This window comes from Lepisosteus oculatus, chromosome 17 (genome assembly GCF_040954835.1).
Source record: "Lepisosteus oculatus isolate fLepOcu1 chromosome 17, fLepOcu1.hap2, whole genome shotgun sequence".
Lineage (NCBI taxonomy): Eukaryota > Metazoa > Chordata > Actinopteri > Semionotiformes > Lepisosteidae > Lepisosteus > Lepisosteus oculatus.
The window spans coordinates 9,304,491-9,318,891 of NC_090712.1; the positions used below are offsets into that span (position 1 = coordinate 9,304,491).

A 14,401-nucleotide genomic window follows, 5' to 3' on the forward strand; every position below is an offset into this window, starting at 1 on the left:
CCATGTGCGCCTTTCAGCCAGTGAACTGTACTAGAGCTAGTGGAGTCTGGTACCTACTTCCAAATGCACAGCGTGTCAAATCTGAAAACAGTTGCACTATTGTATCCACTTTATCTGGTCTAAAGAGGTGTCGCCCAGACGCATTTGCACGGAGCGATAAATTAGTAATGGCCGTCTATCAGAGACTGTGGGGTGTGTGCCACTGCAGTTTTTTTTGTCAATCTAATGACCTAATTAAAAGAACACTAGCTATTCATGGTTTCTGGGTAAAAGGCAAAATGTCTATTGTGATTAGCAATCCTTGCAGTTACTTTCTTTATACTAAATTCTAGATTTTTTTGTACTGTTTTTGAATAATTGTTTTTTGCATTGACCTTATGCCCCAAGATAAGGGCATCTGCTAAGTCGTGGTGCTGGACCAGCAACATGATCCTTCAATATTTTTTTAACTTTTTTTTTCCCCACAAACATTTAGGATTGGAGGTACTTAAATTATGTATAGAAACATATTGTTTTTTTTTTTACTTTATCAGATTATTTGTGGCATCTCTAAATCCTATTAAAAACCTAGTTTTACCGGTATGGAAGTTACTGTACTTCAAGGGAGAGTCTCAGTAAGGCTTTTAGATTAATTAATTTTCCCTCCTCATTAACACTCTGCCTGTCATGTGAGTCTTTTTGCCGGCTTTTCGAGTCTGTGTTTATCTCATTTGCTTTCTAAGCAGGATGGTCTTGGCTGGGCTGGTGCTGTCGCTCAGGAAACACTTCCCAGCAGCCCTGGCCGAGTGGGAGCCCCTGTCCTCTCCCCTCTGTGCTGCTGCAGCTGCTGTAAGAACAGTCATTTCACAAGTTCGGTTTTAGTCACCCCCACCCCTCCCCACAGTCGTGCTCCTGATAGTGGAAACACAAGATTTCGCAAACCCCGGAGCCTGTTCTTGAGCTTCACGTTTGAGGTTCTTGGAGACCAAAGGCTCATTTGTCACCCTCTTCTCTGAAATCGCACAAGCTCTGATTGGGAGGAGGAGGGAGGAGAAATCAAATGTAATAGGTGCTGTTATGAACACTGTTTTTAAATGATTCTGCGTTTCACAGATTAGAAGTGAGGTTCACAGTGCTAGTCGTCTAACACAGGACTGCTCACAGAAGTGTTTGAATTTTTTTCTTGTGTGTGTAATGGCCCTTTCTGCTAAATACATCAGGACACTAAGTTACATTTTGCTATAATAAACTGACACTAAATGATGGTCAGTTTGCCAGACCTGAACCGGGCAGCTTATGTTCTGCACTTTGTTCATTTTTATCTGTCGTTGGGGGATTGTGTTAGACCTCTGAAATAAGAACCTGACCACCCTTCACAAAAGAGGAAAGGATCATGGTTCAACGCCCCCTCAGCGAGATGTGATGTAAAAGGAAGACAGTCGTACAAATTTGGTCATATAACATACGGTAGGCGAAGAAAAAGGATTTGAGATGCTCACATATGTCAGTCTACACTGAGACGTGGGTGCTGCCATCTTGGATCCTCTGAATGGAACTGAAACCCAGAAGTGATGTCAGTCAGTCTTTCCCAAGCCACTTTGCTGCTTTCTGCCTCGGCTTTGTAGCCACCTTCGCCCGCAGAGCTCTAGCAAAACCATTCGTCTGGCGATTCATTGCGTTCGGACCAAGCATGCCAGGTTTCTGGCACATCCTGTGACATCCTTCTTCGCCATCCTCTGACGCTCTGTGCCAGGAGTTATGCTTCACTATTCGTAGGAGGCACTTGGAGTCATTTCCATTTTGGGAACAGCTGAACTGGTGTCACAACTATCAAGATGGCTGATTTCTGAAACATGTTTTGTATTGGTGTTTCGATGAGATTTAACTAGATGGCTACAGAATTGTTTTAAAACATTAAATGTGTTAAAGAAAGGGTGTTATTCTTGACCCATACCAAATCTTTCCCAGTTTCTCCCCCTTTTCACCCAGTTCGTGCCAATGACACAGACCAGACTGTTTCTCTTGCAATGTTTTGGTTGTTACAGACCTCAGGCAGAAAACAATCATGCGATCAGATAACTCAAGGTTTCGAGATGGACAACCTTCCAGCCACAGGAGCAGATCCTTAGCCACAGTGCCACCGCTCCGCCCCTAAAAAGACTCTCGGTGTCCCTGGGTTTATACAACCTCTGTCTCTTTATGAGGTGTATTTAGCAGGAGGAAGTCATGGCATCTTGCTCCTGACCGGTTAACCTTGGCTGAGTCACTATGAATCAACGGGGAGAGATAACCCCCCTCTTCCATTTGCCAAAGGGAATTAGCAGATAGCAGCTCAGTTATGGCCCAGTGGTATTGTTACATTGTCTGAGTCTGTTGAACTCTGAAGTGTGAGGAACTCCGGAGACTGGCAGCTGACTAAAGTGGAAAAACTTCTGTTCAGGTGCTGCTGAGTAGGAAGTGAGCTTTCCCATCCCTTCATATTCCAGGCACAACACACTCCTCTCGTTTCCTTTGCAAGCTCAGCCTGGACAAGACCTTTTTTCGCAGAAGGGCTCCGTGATACCTGCCTCTACTAATCCATTTTGTTGTCCCCTGATTCGTTGATGAGTGGCAGAATTTGCTGAGGTATTGTTGGGCATGCTTGATGGAAACCTTTTTTTTTGCCTTTCATGATTTTGCTCATTCTAGCTTGAGGGAAGTTCAACTTGTAGTGTGATACATCAACCCACAGGTGTGAGAATTGGATTGAATACAAAACCGTGTCGAGATTAAAATCCATAAACCTAAATTCACTAGACTAAAATTCATCCACTTTAAAGACTGCATGTGTTGTTTTATAAGTTTGGAGAAGTAAGAGTCTTGGTCTGGTTAACTTTTAAATGCTCCTTTTCAAGTTTAGTGTTGGAATCTATGCACTTAAGATAATCCACCATTAAAACTAACTGACTGCCAGCAAACCAAAAATACACGCGTGTATGTTCAGTGCTGCACTTTAAAGAAAGGAAGTGAGAGTTTTGATTCATTTATGTAAAGATTTGTGTTTCTGTTCTTCACCCAAACAAAATTTTCTACCTTGACTTTTGGAAATAGAATTAACACTAAACATGTTCCTTTTTTCTGAGTCTTGAGTGTGAATCTGCAAGCATTGCTAAGGGATTTGCAAATACGTTTCCCTGTGTCGCTTTCAAGATAATCTCCAGATAACTTTCTGCATCCTTCTCCTCGTGCTTGAAGTGCGACTTCTTGTCTGGATTAGCATTATTAAAGTGGCCCGGCATAAATACTGTGAAGTACTTCAGTTTCTTCGTGTCCTCGTGTACATTCAAGTCTCCTGTGCCAAAACAAAAACACCTTAAAAACTTCCATTATATTATGTTCTCTTTTTTAACTTTAGGACCCTCTTCAGCTCATTGTTAGTAAGCTAATATTGATGAGGGTAAGAAAAATCACCGGTCCCAGATGACGTATTCTCGTCCGACGTAACTGATGTGAAACTCGCAGTGGTGAGGGTATGGGGCAGGGAGGAAGTGTCATTGTTAGATCCTTCAACTGGGCGCAGGGTAAGGAGAGACGGAGAACAGAAATCGAAAATTCTAGGGCAGATAATCTTGTTCCAGGGCCGGAAGTGTGTATAGCGTGTTCTCTTTTGATTCTCCACAGAGAAGCGAATCCTTATTTAAAAATCCCGTGACGCACCTGAGTCACTATTAGTTGGCTGCTGTCGTGGACGCGTGGATAGGCAGCATGCGTTCGCTGTGATTCTGTTTCGAGGGGCTGTGTTAAAACCACTGTGGCATTGCTCGTCCTGACAGCATTGATTTCTCGCATCGCCGCTTAGAGGTGATTATTCCCTTCCCTTCTCTTTCTTTTACCTTTGTTTTGACACGACTGTCGCTGATTGCTAACCACACATACTGCATGCAGAAGAGTTGCTCGGTGCACAGCTCGTAGTTGTTGAGCCTGCTGCTGTTAGGTGTGTAGTTTAGCGTTGGGAGAAAATGGGACACTTTTTTAAGATCTGTTTATGTTAAGTGATATTTATGCTGGGTATCGATTAGGAAGATGACTCAATGTTGTTTCTTACAGTACTCATGTCGAAACGTGTGAAATGAACTTATAAGCTTCAGGTGGAACCTGAGCTGTCATGGGTTCAATAAATGCCTGTTTAAAAAAAATCCAGTCCATCAAATTCACTGTTCACAATTCCTATGAGCAATTTGCAAAAGCAAAGTGTTATTTTTTTTAAGCACTTTTCAAATAAGTACTGTACGAAAGAGTGTGATAAATTAGCACTGCCAGTTGGGAATGAATAGGGTTGTTTTTTTTGCAACACACCTCTTACAATACCTGCTGTGTCTGCTCTGACTTTACAATCTTGCGCTATTCAGTAAACTTGCTGGGTGTTGCAAGTCGGTGTTTTACCCGAGCCTCAGAGACGTTGAGGGAATATAATTGAGGAAGGAGTTGGTGTGCCTGACATTGTCCCCAATGAGTCAGTGTCCTTTCTGACATGGCGGCCCACACTCGTGCAGAGTCTGTGGGGGCTGGAGGACGGAAGGAGCTGGTGGAGCTCAGTCCTTGCTGGGTCCCTCTCTCAGCGCAGAGGAGGAGGAGGGCAGATGGACCCCTTTGTGGAAATGGAGCAGGGGGGAGGTGTGAGTAGACTTCCTGCTGTTGTAACGCGAGCGTTTCAAAACCTTTTGGGTTGGACAACACAAATTAACAACAAACCTCATTTCAGCAGCTGCCCATAGGGTACAGTGGGATGTTTTCCCCACATCAATCGAATGGCTTCAGTGTTACCTCATTACTTCGGTCATTTGGGTGGGCTTCTGAAAAATATATTGATATATTTAGCAAGAATTATTTCTTATTTTTTCCATTAAAAAAAACTACCCTTGTACAGGGGAACTTCCGAAATTAACAGCCCAAAGTGTGTCTGTTATCAATGTGTGGGTTTAAAGTCCTTCATTTGTGGTTATTATGTCATCAGCATTCTTCAAATAGGGTCATAATTCTTTATTCTGAGGCATATTTCAGATCTTTTTTTTTTCCTTCAGAAAATAAAACTGGTAAAAGCTAACATCCTGTCTCAAAATTGGGTCATCATTGTTCGCAAACAGATGCTTTTTATTCTGAAGGTGTTGGACTGGGACAAACAGAGTGAAATTTCTCTACTGCCTGTTTTTTGATACCTTGTATTATGAACTCCTCTGTACTGTTGTCCCTTTGTCACAGGTTAATACCCAGAATAATGGGAATGACAGGCGACAGCCTTTTGTTATTACTGCGGGGTTAGAGTTCTGATTAATCATTTTGCTAATTTGGCTTTTCTAATCGAAGAAATCTGTCCCTAGAAAACACGAAACAGAAAAGAGATTAGACCAGAGTTTGTGTTGTGATTAAAATAGTACGATATTACTGCTAATTGCTACCAGGTTTCAGCTGCTGATGGGGGCTGTTGGCTTTTGATCTTTCATTTTTGACTTTTATCACTGAATTCCCTTGTCTTCAGCCAATTCAGTTGAATCCTGTTTTCTATTTACATGACATGGATTGGGACTTGTGATAGTTCCTTTCTCCTAGAAAGCGTAACAAGCGTTTCGCTGGTTTTGGAGCAGATGGTTGCATTCCCAGCCTGAGGGCTACAGACTGTCCTCCTCTCGAGCAGACACCTCTGAGGTGAATCACTGCGGCTGAGTGCCGACACACAAACAGCAGCCGAGCTATGGCAACCCTCCACAAGCGGGGACTCTCATCGACTTGTTTGAACGCTTGCGGGCCGGATTCAGTTACTGCGCTTGTGAGGGGTGTCTTTGTTGATTCAGGTTGATCAGAGTCGCCGGCTGGGTTCGGCCCTCTCTGCAGCAGCAGCAGCAACAGCATCTGTCTGTTCTGTTTCTGTTTATCGCTACATACCAGGCAGAGGCCAAGTGAAAGACTAGCTGACCATAGATGAAACCTGCCAGTCAGACAGACTGGAATCCAAACGTTTGTGAGAGGGAATGGGAGACACTAACTTGGGTTTTTATTGGTTTAAGGTCACCACCAGGTCTGTGTTTGACTGTCCGTACAGTTTTGAAGTATTGAAACAACAAGCTGTTTTTTTTTTTGCATGTTGTATTTTGGGACTGAAGGGTCCGCGACAATGCAGTCTAAAATGGACTCTCAGGCCTCAGTAAACAAAAACGGTTTGCCAGGCAGGCGGGCATGTGGGGAGTCTCCCATTTTTCCCCAAAAAGCCATCCGTTCTTAAAACTTTAAAGACATGTCAGTGGACCGAGCCCTGACTGACTGCAGCCGGGCAGAACGAGACCATAAGGAACAGCGCTGTCTGTCCGGCACTTCCATCACCCCCAGTTTGAGTTAAATGCCGACCCAGAAACTACCTGAAGAAGCGGCAGACTGAAAAATAATGCGCACGTAAATCAAACACAACGCATGCTGAAATGCTCTCGAATTGAGAACAGCACTTGGTAGTATTTGCTTAAAGGAGCTTGTTTTTTTCAGTTCATCCAGTCAGTCTGTACTATTGCCAACCATAACCTATGTGTCATGTTACCTCGTTTCAGTTGAGAGCCGGTAACTTTAAAGCATTAGCAATACCGTGATTCACGTTTCTAATATTTACAACGTCTCTATGATAGAGCAACACGCCCTGAAACCTGTCTGAGGCGAGAGGATTTCTGTGTGGCAGGCAGGCAGGCTGTCCACTGAAAGCTGGAGTGGTGCTGAGTGGGCACAGTTCATACCGGTCAGTCTGGTACAGAAAAGAAAGGGGATTGGAATTAGAATAGGTTCTGAAGGTTTGCTTTTTTTCATTATTTCAATGCTACGCACTGTATTTCTTAGGAAGTTTCCTTATTTTTCAAATCTTAATTTGCTTTAAAAAGCAGTTTCTGCCTGATCGCACACGCCCTGTGGCGGCAGTTACCTTTTGGCTCCCTGTGTAATGAAGCAGCATTTCGTTTTTGATAGCGTCAAGAAAACCTTTGCTCAAACATTTTGTCATAAGCAAAGTTTATTTTCTCATTGCTTTAAGCATCAAGTGTCATCTTGAATTTTGTAATTTTGCATGTTCTCAGCAGCCTGATATAAATTTGCATAGATTTTGTGTTTGTAATCGTGTGTATTCTGCAATCTATTACATTTTTTGGAAAATGCAGAAGGCTTAAATTCACGCACATGCTGTCTTCTCAGATACACTGAAGAAATACTGGTAGGTTAATTGGCTCCTGGGAAAATTGGTCCTGATGCGAGTGTGTATTCTCTGTGTCTGTATCTGTCCATCCCGTCCAGGGTGCGCCCTGCCTTGAGCCTGTTGCTTGCAGTGATAGGCTCCAGCTTATTGAACCCTGAATTGGAAGAAGACCCTGAACTAGAAGATAAGATCTCCTCTTCCTTTGAAAAAGCTATTTTGAACATAAAGCCAGAGATCCCACACTTTCTCACTTTTCTTCAGTGGAAATGCAGTGTCCCACAAAGACATTTTCTCACCATTGTCCCCAGCTAAGGAAAGCGAATGTTATGCCTTTTGTGGATGACTTTTATTAGGTGTTCAAGTAATTTGGCCCATGTTAAAAGCTGTAGATGTGAAACAGTACCCATGTGTCTTGCTTTTTCTCCCTTAGAAAAAAGGCTGACGTAAGGAGAGCTGCTGTCAGGAGCTGGGATGTGTGAAGTCATGCTAAATTGCTTCGAAGGCACAGCTTAAGACGTGCTTGTGATCAACCGCTCCATCTGCTGAGAATCTTCACCAGCCTTTTAAAGTGTAGTGGTAGGGGAAGAAACATGTTTCAGTGTTGGGGAAGAAAAGGGGGTGCAGTTTAGTGCAATTAGTGCTTCAGTGTGTGCAGAAGTGAAGAACTCTTGCTTTGTGAAGAATGTGCCTTCTCAAAACATGGTAAGCCTTGAACTGCAGTCTCCTAGCTCACTTCCTTATTTAAACACACAGTGTTTTGCTGAATGCAAAAGGGAAGAGGTAACAGAAATATCCCCACCGTGCTTCTGTGGCATCACAACCACAAAACGACCCCCTTCCTTGGATTCTAAAGCAATTTTAGCCTTTTATCTTCTTGGCATTTAAAAAAGGTGTTACTATTCAGGCAACCTAATATGGTTTGCAGAGCTTGTTCTGTTTCAGCTGTTACCAGTTGTTGACTAAGTTGAACTCATGAGAGAGAAAAGCAGTGTGGTTCGTTTTAACTAAACATGGGTGCAGATTTATTCAAGAGAAGGTTATATTGAAATGTTTTGCCTCTGGTGTGCAAGACCTTGCATCTTGTGAACCTGAGAACAGCAGTGAGGTGGAAGGCCGGTCTGTTTTCCTGCTGGGAAAGTAGAAATCTTGTGCCCGCGTTCGGGGGCGAAACCCTGTCATAGGGTGGAGTCTCCGAGCTTTGGCAGTCTGTCCGGGGCCAATGGAGAGGGTCTGGCCAGTGTGGACAGGGAGTGGCTGGGTGTGCCTGGTGCTCTCAGGAGCTGTGTACTATGCACCAGTCAAAACCACTTTCATGTGTTGAACTAGTCTGTAGTTTTCAACTGTACTTTCCATGACATAGTAACGTCCTCGGAAGCCATTCATCATTGTTAAGGCGGATGGCCTCTCTAGCTGTATTCAGCTTTGTTTTCTTATGCATCTACAGGGACCAAGCTGCTGCCTCTGCACAGGGCCATGAGTTGCACAACTGTCATTTTGTAAAGTGGCCTGTGGCTCTGTGCTTATGCAATAATGTTGTAAAGTTTGCATTGTTTTTTAGAGTTCATAATAAATCAGTGTGACCTGTAGTACAACTGAAAAACAAATTGCACAGTGACCTTCAAAATATTTTTAATTAGCCTGGGAGATGAGTCCAGTAACAGCTATGATGTTGAGCAGGAGGCTTTTTGTGAGCTGTACAATAGCAGGAATTGCCTAGGTAATTAGCAGGGATGTATGATCCGCTTTCAGAGTCTCCAAGAGATACAGACATATGAAGAATATAGCTACACGCTGTGTGAACACAGCCCTCTTCGTTGATAGTTTTCGCTGTATGTTATGTAATGAACTGAACCGTTAGACCCTAATTTATTAAGATAAAAAATTGCTTTTTTTCTATTTTCATTGCTGCAAAAAACTCGAACGTTTCAGGTCTCAAATATACTATAGTGCCTTTTTTTCTGGTTGTAAAACCTTTGCTTTGAGACAATGCTTCATGCAGTATAAACAAAGAAAGTTATACTGAAGGGTATTGAAAACACGTGATCTTAGTTTCAGTACTTGTTTGTGGCATTTCTAATGCCTCTCGGTAGAGTATAATTCATGGACATTTTACTATTGAGACTATTACAGAAAATGACCAAAGAACTAACTAACTGGCTACGTTTAATTATATTTGACAGTGACAACCTGCTTTATACAAAAAGGAAGTATAAAGCATGAAGATGAATTGTGAGTATGAGCAGGCCTTCTGACAAGATACAGTACCGACTCATTAACATAACTGGGCCTGTTATGATTTTGATTATATTTGAGGCTGCATGAGTCTGTTGAGTTGAACAGGAATCGGATGCTGAATGTGAATCTGCAGCTGGTGGACATTTGCGTTGGTGTTTGATATAGTACTGTAGCTCTCGTTTCTGCAGCAGGTCACTATAAAGGTATTTCACAAAGCAAGTACAATTACAGTCGTTACGTACCCACCCAAACCTGCCGTCTCCAGTCGTGGGTTGCCATGGCGCCAACAGAACCCACATTGCGTGCCTTCTCTCAGCGAAGCCCACTTCCTTCGGCTGGTGATTTTGTCTTGGGGCCAATGCGACCCTGCGCTCTCACAAACAGAGAGGCAGTAACAAATACAGACCGTTTTGACCCCTTTATCTGTTGCGCCACTCGCACTTCATCCGTTGTTCGCCATTTATTCTGAATCCCTCGAATTTGCTTTCGCTACTAAATGTACTAAATCTACACAACAAGTTCATGGCAACAGAGCAAAACATTCATACGTAGGATTTGTTTTAAAACAAATTGAAGTATCGGCCACTTTGTGGCAGGTTAATACTGCTGTCACACGAGGGCTATTGAGAATATAATCCTTACAGGAAGCAAAGTGAAACACATGCCACATAAAGGCTTCCTGAGGGAAATTGCTAGTTTAGACCATTCTGTTAAAGGTCATTCTTCACAACTAGGGATATGGGCCAGTACCACAAAAAGATAAAAGCAACCAGAACAGAAAGAATATCAGTGCGCCTGCTCTGAAAAAACCTGTTTAGGTCAAATATCTCTGAGGTACAATGGGGAGAAGCCATTCTTAGACATTGTGCTGACTAATGTATTTAATATATATGGCCACGAAGTAAAGCCAATGAGTTCCATGTATCCCAAGGGCTTTAGTCAGTGGCCTGTGTGGGTCTGAATCTGTGAAGCATATGGCTGTGGCTGCAGGGTAGCAGATTGTGCACACTACCTGAGAACCATCAAGCCGCAAATCATCCATACTAATAACCCCGAGCTGCAAACAATGTCCAGCAGGAGGTTAGCAGATCATGTGAATTTTGAGCCATCCTCTTCAGTGAAGCTGTCTTAATCCTCCACAGACAGCGAATGTGCCTGCTGCTCCGTAATTGGGCTGCTTTCACACCGGGCAGCTCGACCTTTCTGTGACCTGCACCTTACAAATGCAGCTTATTTCCAGTGGTCCCTTCGTGAAAGTCGGCCTTAACATCAGGTTTATTCTGCTTTTCCCTTTGCAAGATCTCGAATTCTGCAGACGATGAAATTAAAGGTTTTAGCTTCATATGTCTACTCTTTATTTACATCACTGGCACCATTTGATTTAGGGCAGGTAAATTTTGTAACTATTCAATTAAGTAAAAGTGTGTAGAATGTCTGTACATTTGAAGTGTCTGCTAATAACGGAAAGCTGTGATATTCCTTCATCATCATATTGTCCAATGAAATGACCCTTTTAAGCTTCACTTACAACTAAAATTGCTTCAGTGTCTCATCTAAAAACAAAAACAATCTCTTTGGATTAGCCGATTCCTACATTACTACAGATTGCGTTGGGGTTGAATAAGCATCTTCATGCTCTTGCTTGGATTGATAGTTTGTTTCAAGGAATCTCCAGCCGAAGAAATGTATTTTGCTATTTGTCATTTCAGCAGCTAAGATTGTAGCCGACTTGTGCTCCCGAGTCTGTGTCTGTCAGAGGTCTGAACTGCACGCAAGAGCTAAGGGACACCCAAACTGGGCTTTTAAAGCAACAGCTGCTAATGTTTTTCTTGCTCTTTTTCTTCTTGTTGGGCAGACTTTTCCAAGAGAATGACAAGAAGGCACTGAAGCCCAGGATTAACTGTGGAAGACTTTCGGGACAGCCAGGCTAATGTTCTCTCCTGACCAAGAAAACATTTCTGCTTCCACCAAAGTGCCCGTCAAGTTCGGAGAGCTGATTGTGCTCGGGTAAGAAGACCCAGGCTTCCCTGCCACAGGTCAAATATCCCTACAGCAGCTTTTGGACACGGAGTGTGCCGTCTGCACGTTGGTGAAAAATGAGGGACCTGCCGCTGATATTTTTCGTGAACATTTTTTTCCCTAACAATACAATACCAGGCAGTTTAAAAATAATAATTTCTCGGCCCTCTAAGTGGTACGCGCCCCCTCTGATCTCCTGCACTAGGGTCCCTAAAATGCAGTCTGACAGCTACAGGCGCCCTGGTGCAGTCGAGCTTCACTTCAAGCCTCTGCTGTCCTCTCCAGGGGCACATGGGTCCTAGCAGTCGGGAGCTCCGTATAAATAATGTCCAGACCGTTCGGGATCCTGTGATGCCTGGTCCGGGGAGGGAATGTGGAGGCTCCCACGGCAGAGCCAGGAACCTTCTAGTTCCAGCCAGATCTGTTTCATTGCGCACTGGGTATACTCCAGTCTGCAGAGGGGATTTGAATGTTGTACATGAGCCCATGTGCTGGGTTAATGTTTAGCTCCCTGAAATCCTATTTTTTTCACTGATTGGTGTGTTTGACCCTCTTGTAGATGGTATATTGTAGTGCTAGTTCCTTGTTCCCTATGCATGTCTGTCTGGAGGGCACTGTGGCCATCTTTTTATATAGATTTGGGAGTGTCCCGAGGTGATTAAGGTCTGGAAAAAGGTCTTTTCTTGTTTGCCTGTTATTCCAGATGGTAAATACTGAGTCTGAAGCCTGCAGTAAATACACATCAAATTGGAAAGCCAGTCCTTTGTTTTGCCCCTGTGGTTGAACAGATTGAGGGCGTAGACAAGCTTACTCTCCAGAGGGCATCAGAGGCACATATTGGGTGGCGAGGGTGAAAGTACTGAAATAAAGAAGGGCCCAGAAGCCCATATTGCAGTTGGAGACTTGGAATGAGAGAAGCCCCTCCTCAAGAAAAATATCTGTTAAAACGTGGATTAGTTTGCCACCCAATGTGTGGAAAAGAGAATGGAGAATTACGTTTAAGGAGGTTATGATTCCAAAAAATCATATGAGAATAGGCGTCCATGTGGATTTTTTATTTAGTTGTCTTGAGTCTTCTACTGAATGCCGAATCAGATCTTGAAGTCTTTCTTCAAGAGGGGTGTAAGACATGGCTGCATCAGGAATAGTCCAGCAGTCCCTGCTTTAATTTGATCAGAAACCTAGAATTAGATTTGCTCCCAGTAAGCCAGGAAGGTCACTTCTGTTTGGTTTCCAAAAAAACAGCTGTCTGGTCTAGCAGAGCAGAAGTGAGTCCCTGTGCGAAGCAGCACTGCAGCTCCTATACTGCTGTCAGTGTTTTCCTTTTCTACAGTGCAGTTTTCATATGAAGCAAAGGGGTTAAGGCCTGTTCCAAGTGGACTGAGGGGAAGGAGAAGTTCAGTGGGATGCCACTTCCTTCAGACCTCTGTCTGCTGAGCTCCATGAATGTTTTGAGCTCGATGTAGGCTGGGACACATGCTGTGGCTTGCGTTCCCCGTGTGTCTCACACGCTTGCAGAGACTTATCGAGACTGTAGATCTTTGACACCTGACACTGCTCTGAACATGCTGAGAAGAACTACGTCATATTCCTGGAAATGTAGGTCAGGGCAGCAGTGACGTTCACCTAGAGAGCTGTTTGAGTTCCCATCTATAGAGGCAAGAGTTACGCCCCGTTTGCCGTTTCTGAGGAACTTAGATGTTTGATCTACGAGCTGCTAATAATGGCTGCGAGGATGGACCATTTGTTGAGCTGCCTTTTAAAATCTGAGCCAAGACCTTTCTGTTTCTCCATCAGTGTTTTTGGGAGAGTGTAGAGAGGTTGTGGAAATGCAAGACGAAAACATCTTAGAAATCTTCCAGTTTATTTAAAGGTTTTAAACAAAGTTTTTTTTTTGCATAATTGTATATTTGTTTTTGCCGGTAACTGAGATCAGTTATGGCCTTGAGTAACATCAAGGGAGAAGAGGGTTCTTTGGGGCAGAATAGGAATCTCTAGATCCACGGCAGGTGAGCCACAGTCCAGTGGGTTTAATGGACTACCTGGAAGAATGACACATTTTGACCACTTGAGCAGGTGATTTGGTCAATTGAGTAGTTTCAAGATCGTTTGAAGTAAATTTAACATGAGTGCAAGTCTGCAGATACCCGACAGGTCTTGGGAACTTCAGGTGCTCTTTGAGAGGCCTGCTTAATGACATTTCCAACACTGTCCTGGTGGAGCTCTGCCAGTTGTGCTCCAAGTCGGCTGGTGACAGTATCCTGACCACACATGAGATGTCCAGGCCAAAGCTTAATGCGTGCCTGGGGCACACGACTTGAGTAGGTGTGGTACTGTCCTTTTTAATTTTCTGCTTATTGAAGGTCATGATTATGTCCATGGACGATGTGCAGTGACACATGAATTGTAGACATAAAGAAGAAACTTGCAAAATTAATTTCAGAGGGGACTCTTGGACTAGATGAGCAACTCAAGGTCCTCCTGCCTTCCAGGTTCAGTGGAGTGGAGGTGGAGAGCTATTCAGTTCATCAGTTGTCCTGTACTGTTGCAGTGTCAAAAGGGAACTCGGGAAAAACATTTCAAAACAGGACAGAAGTTCCCTTCTGAACATGACCCCCCTCTTCTGTAAACCCAGCAGAGAGTGGCAATCTGAAATGGTAAAATATTTATACTTGCAAAAGAAATATTATCTTTTGAGAGTCCTCTTTTTCCAAAGACATTGTCATGAGTGTCAAAACAAACTTGAATATTCACAGGCTTTGGTTTCAGCAGCTCAGTTCGTCATTTTGATGCATGGCTGCTAAAGGCCTCTTCAACAAACCTTTGTGTATCACAGTGTCGCTATCCCTTGTGATTGAATTAAGTGATGTCATTGAATTTAGTCTCATAATGCAGAACAGCAACAGCATGCTTTTTTACATGTCAGAATATACAGTAAATCTTTTATTTGCCAAATACATTCAGATG

The 14,401-nt window shown here is 43.4% G+C and overlaps 1 protein-coding gene across 6 annotated transcripts in view; it reads left to right on the forward strand.

Annotated features, from left to right (window-relative positions):
• Positions 1-14,401, forward strand: part of peli1b (pellino E3 ubiquitin protein ligase 1b) — a 48,556-nt gene that overhangs the window by 20,575 nt on the left and 13,580 nt on the right. For 5 of the 6 annotated variants that reach the window (XM_015363219.2, XM_015363218.2, XM_015363221.2 and 2 more), the window contains one exon: positions 11,271-11,422. In XM_015363219.2, coding sequence (XP_015218705.2) covers positions 11,346-11,422 — 77 coding nt within the window. In that variant the 5' untranslated portion in view covers positions 11,271-11,345. Of the gene's footprint in view, positions 1-3,690; positions 3,820-11,270; positions 11,423-14,401 lie in introns of those variants that run through there. The other variant, XM_006638602.3, reaches the window with a different exon arrangement.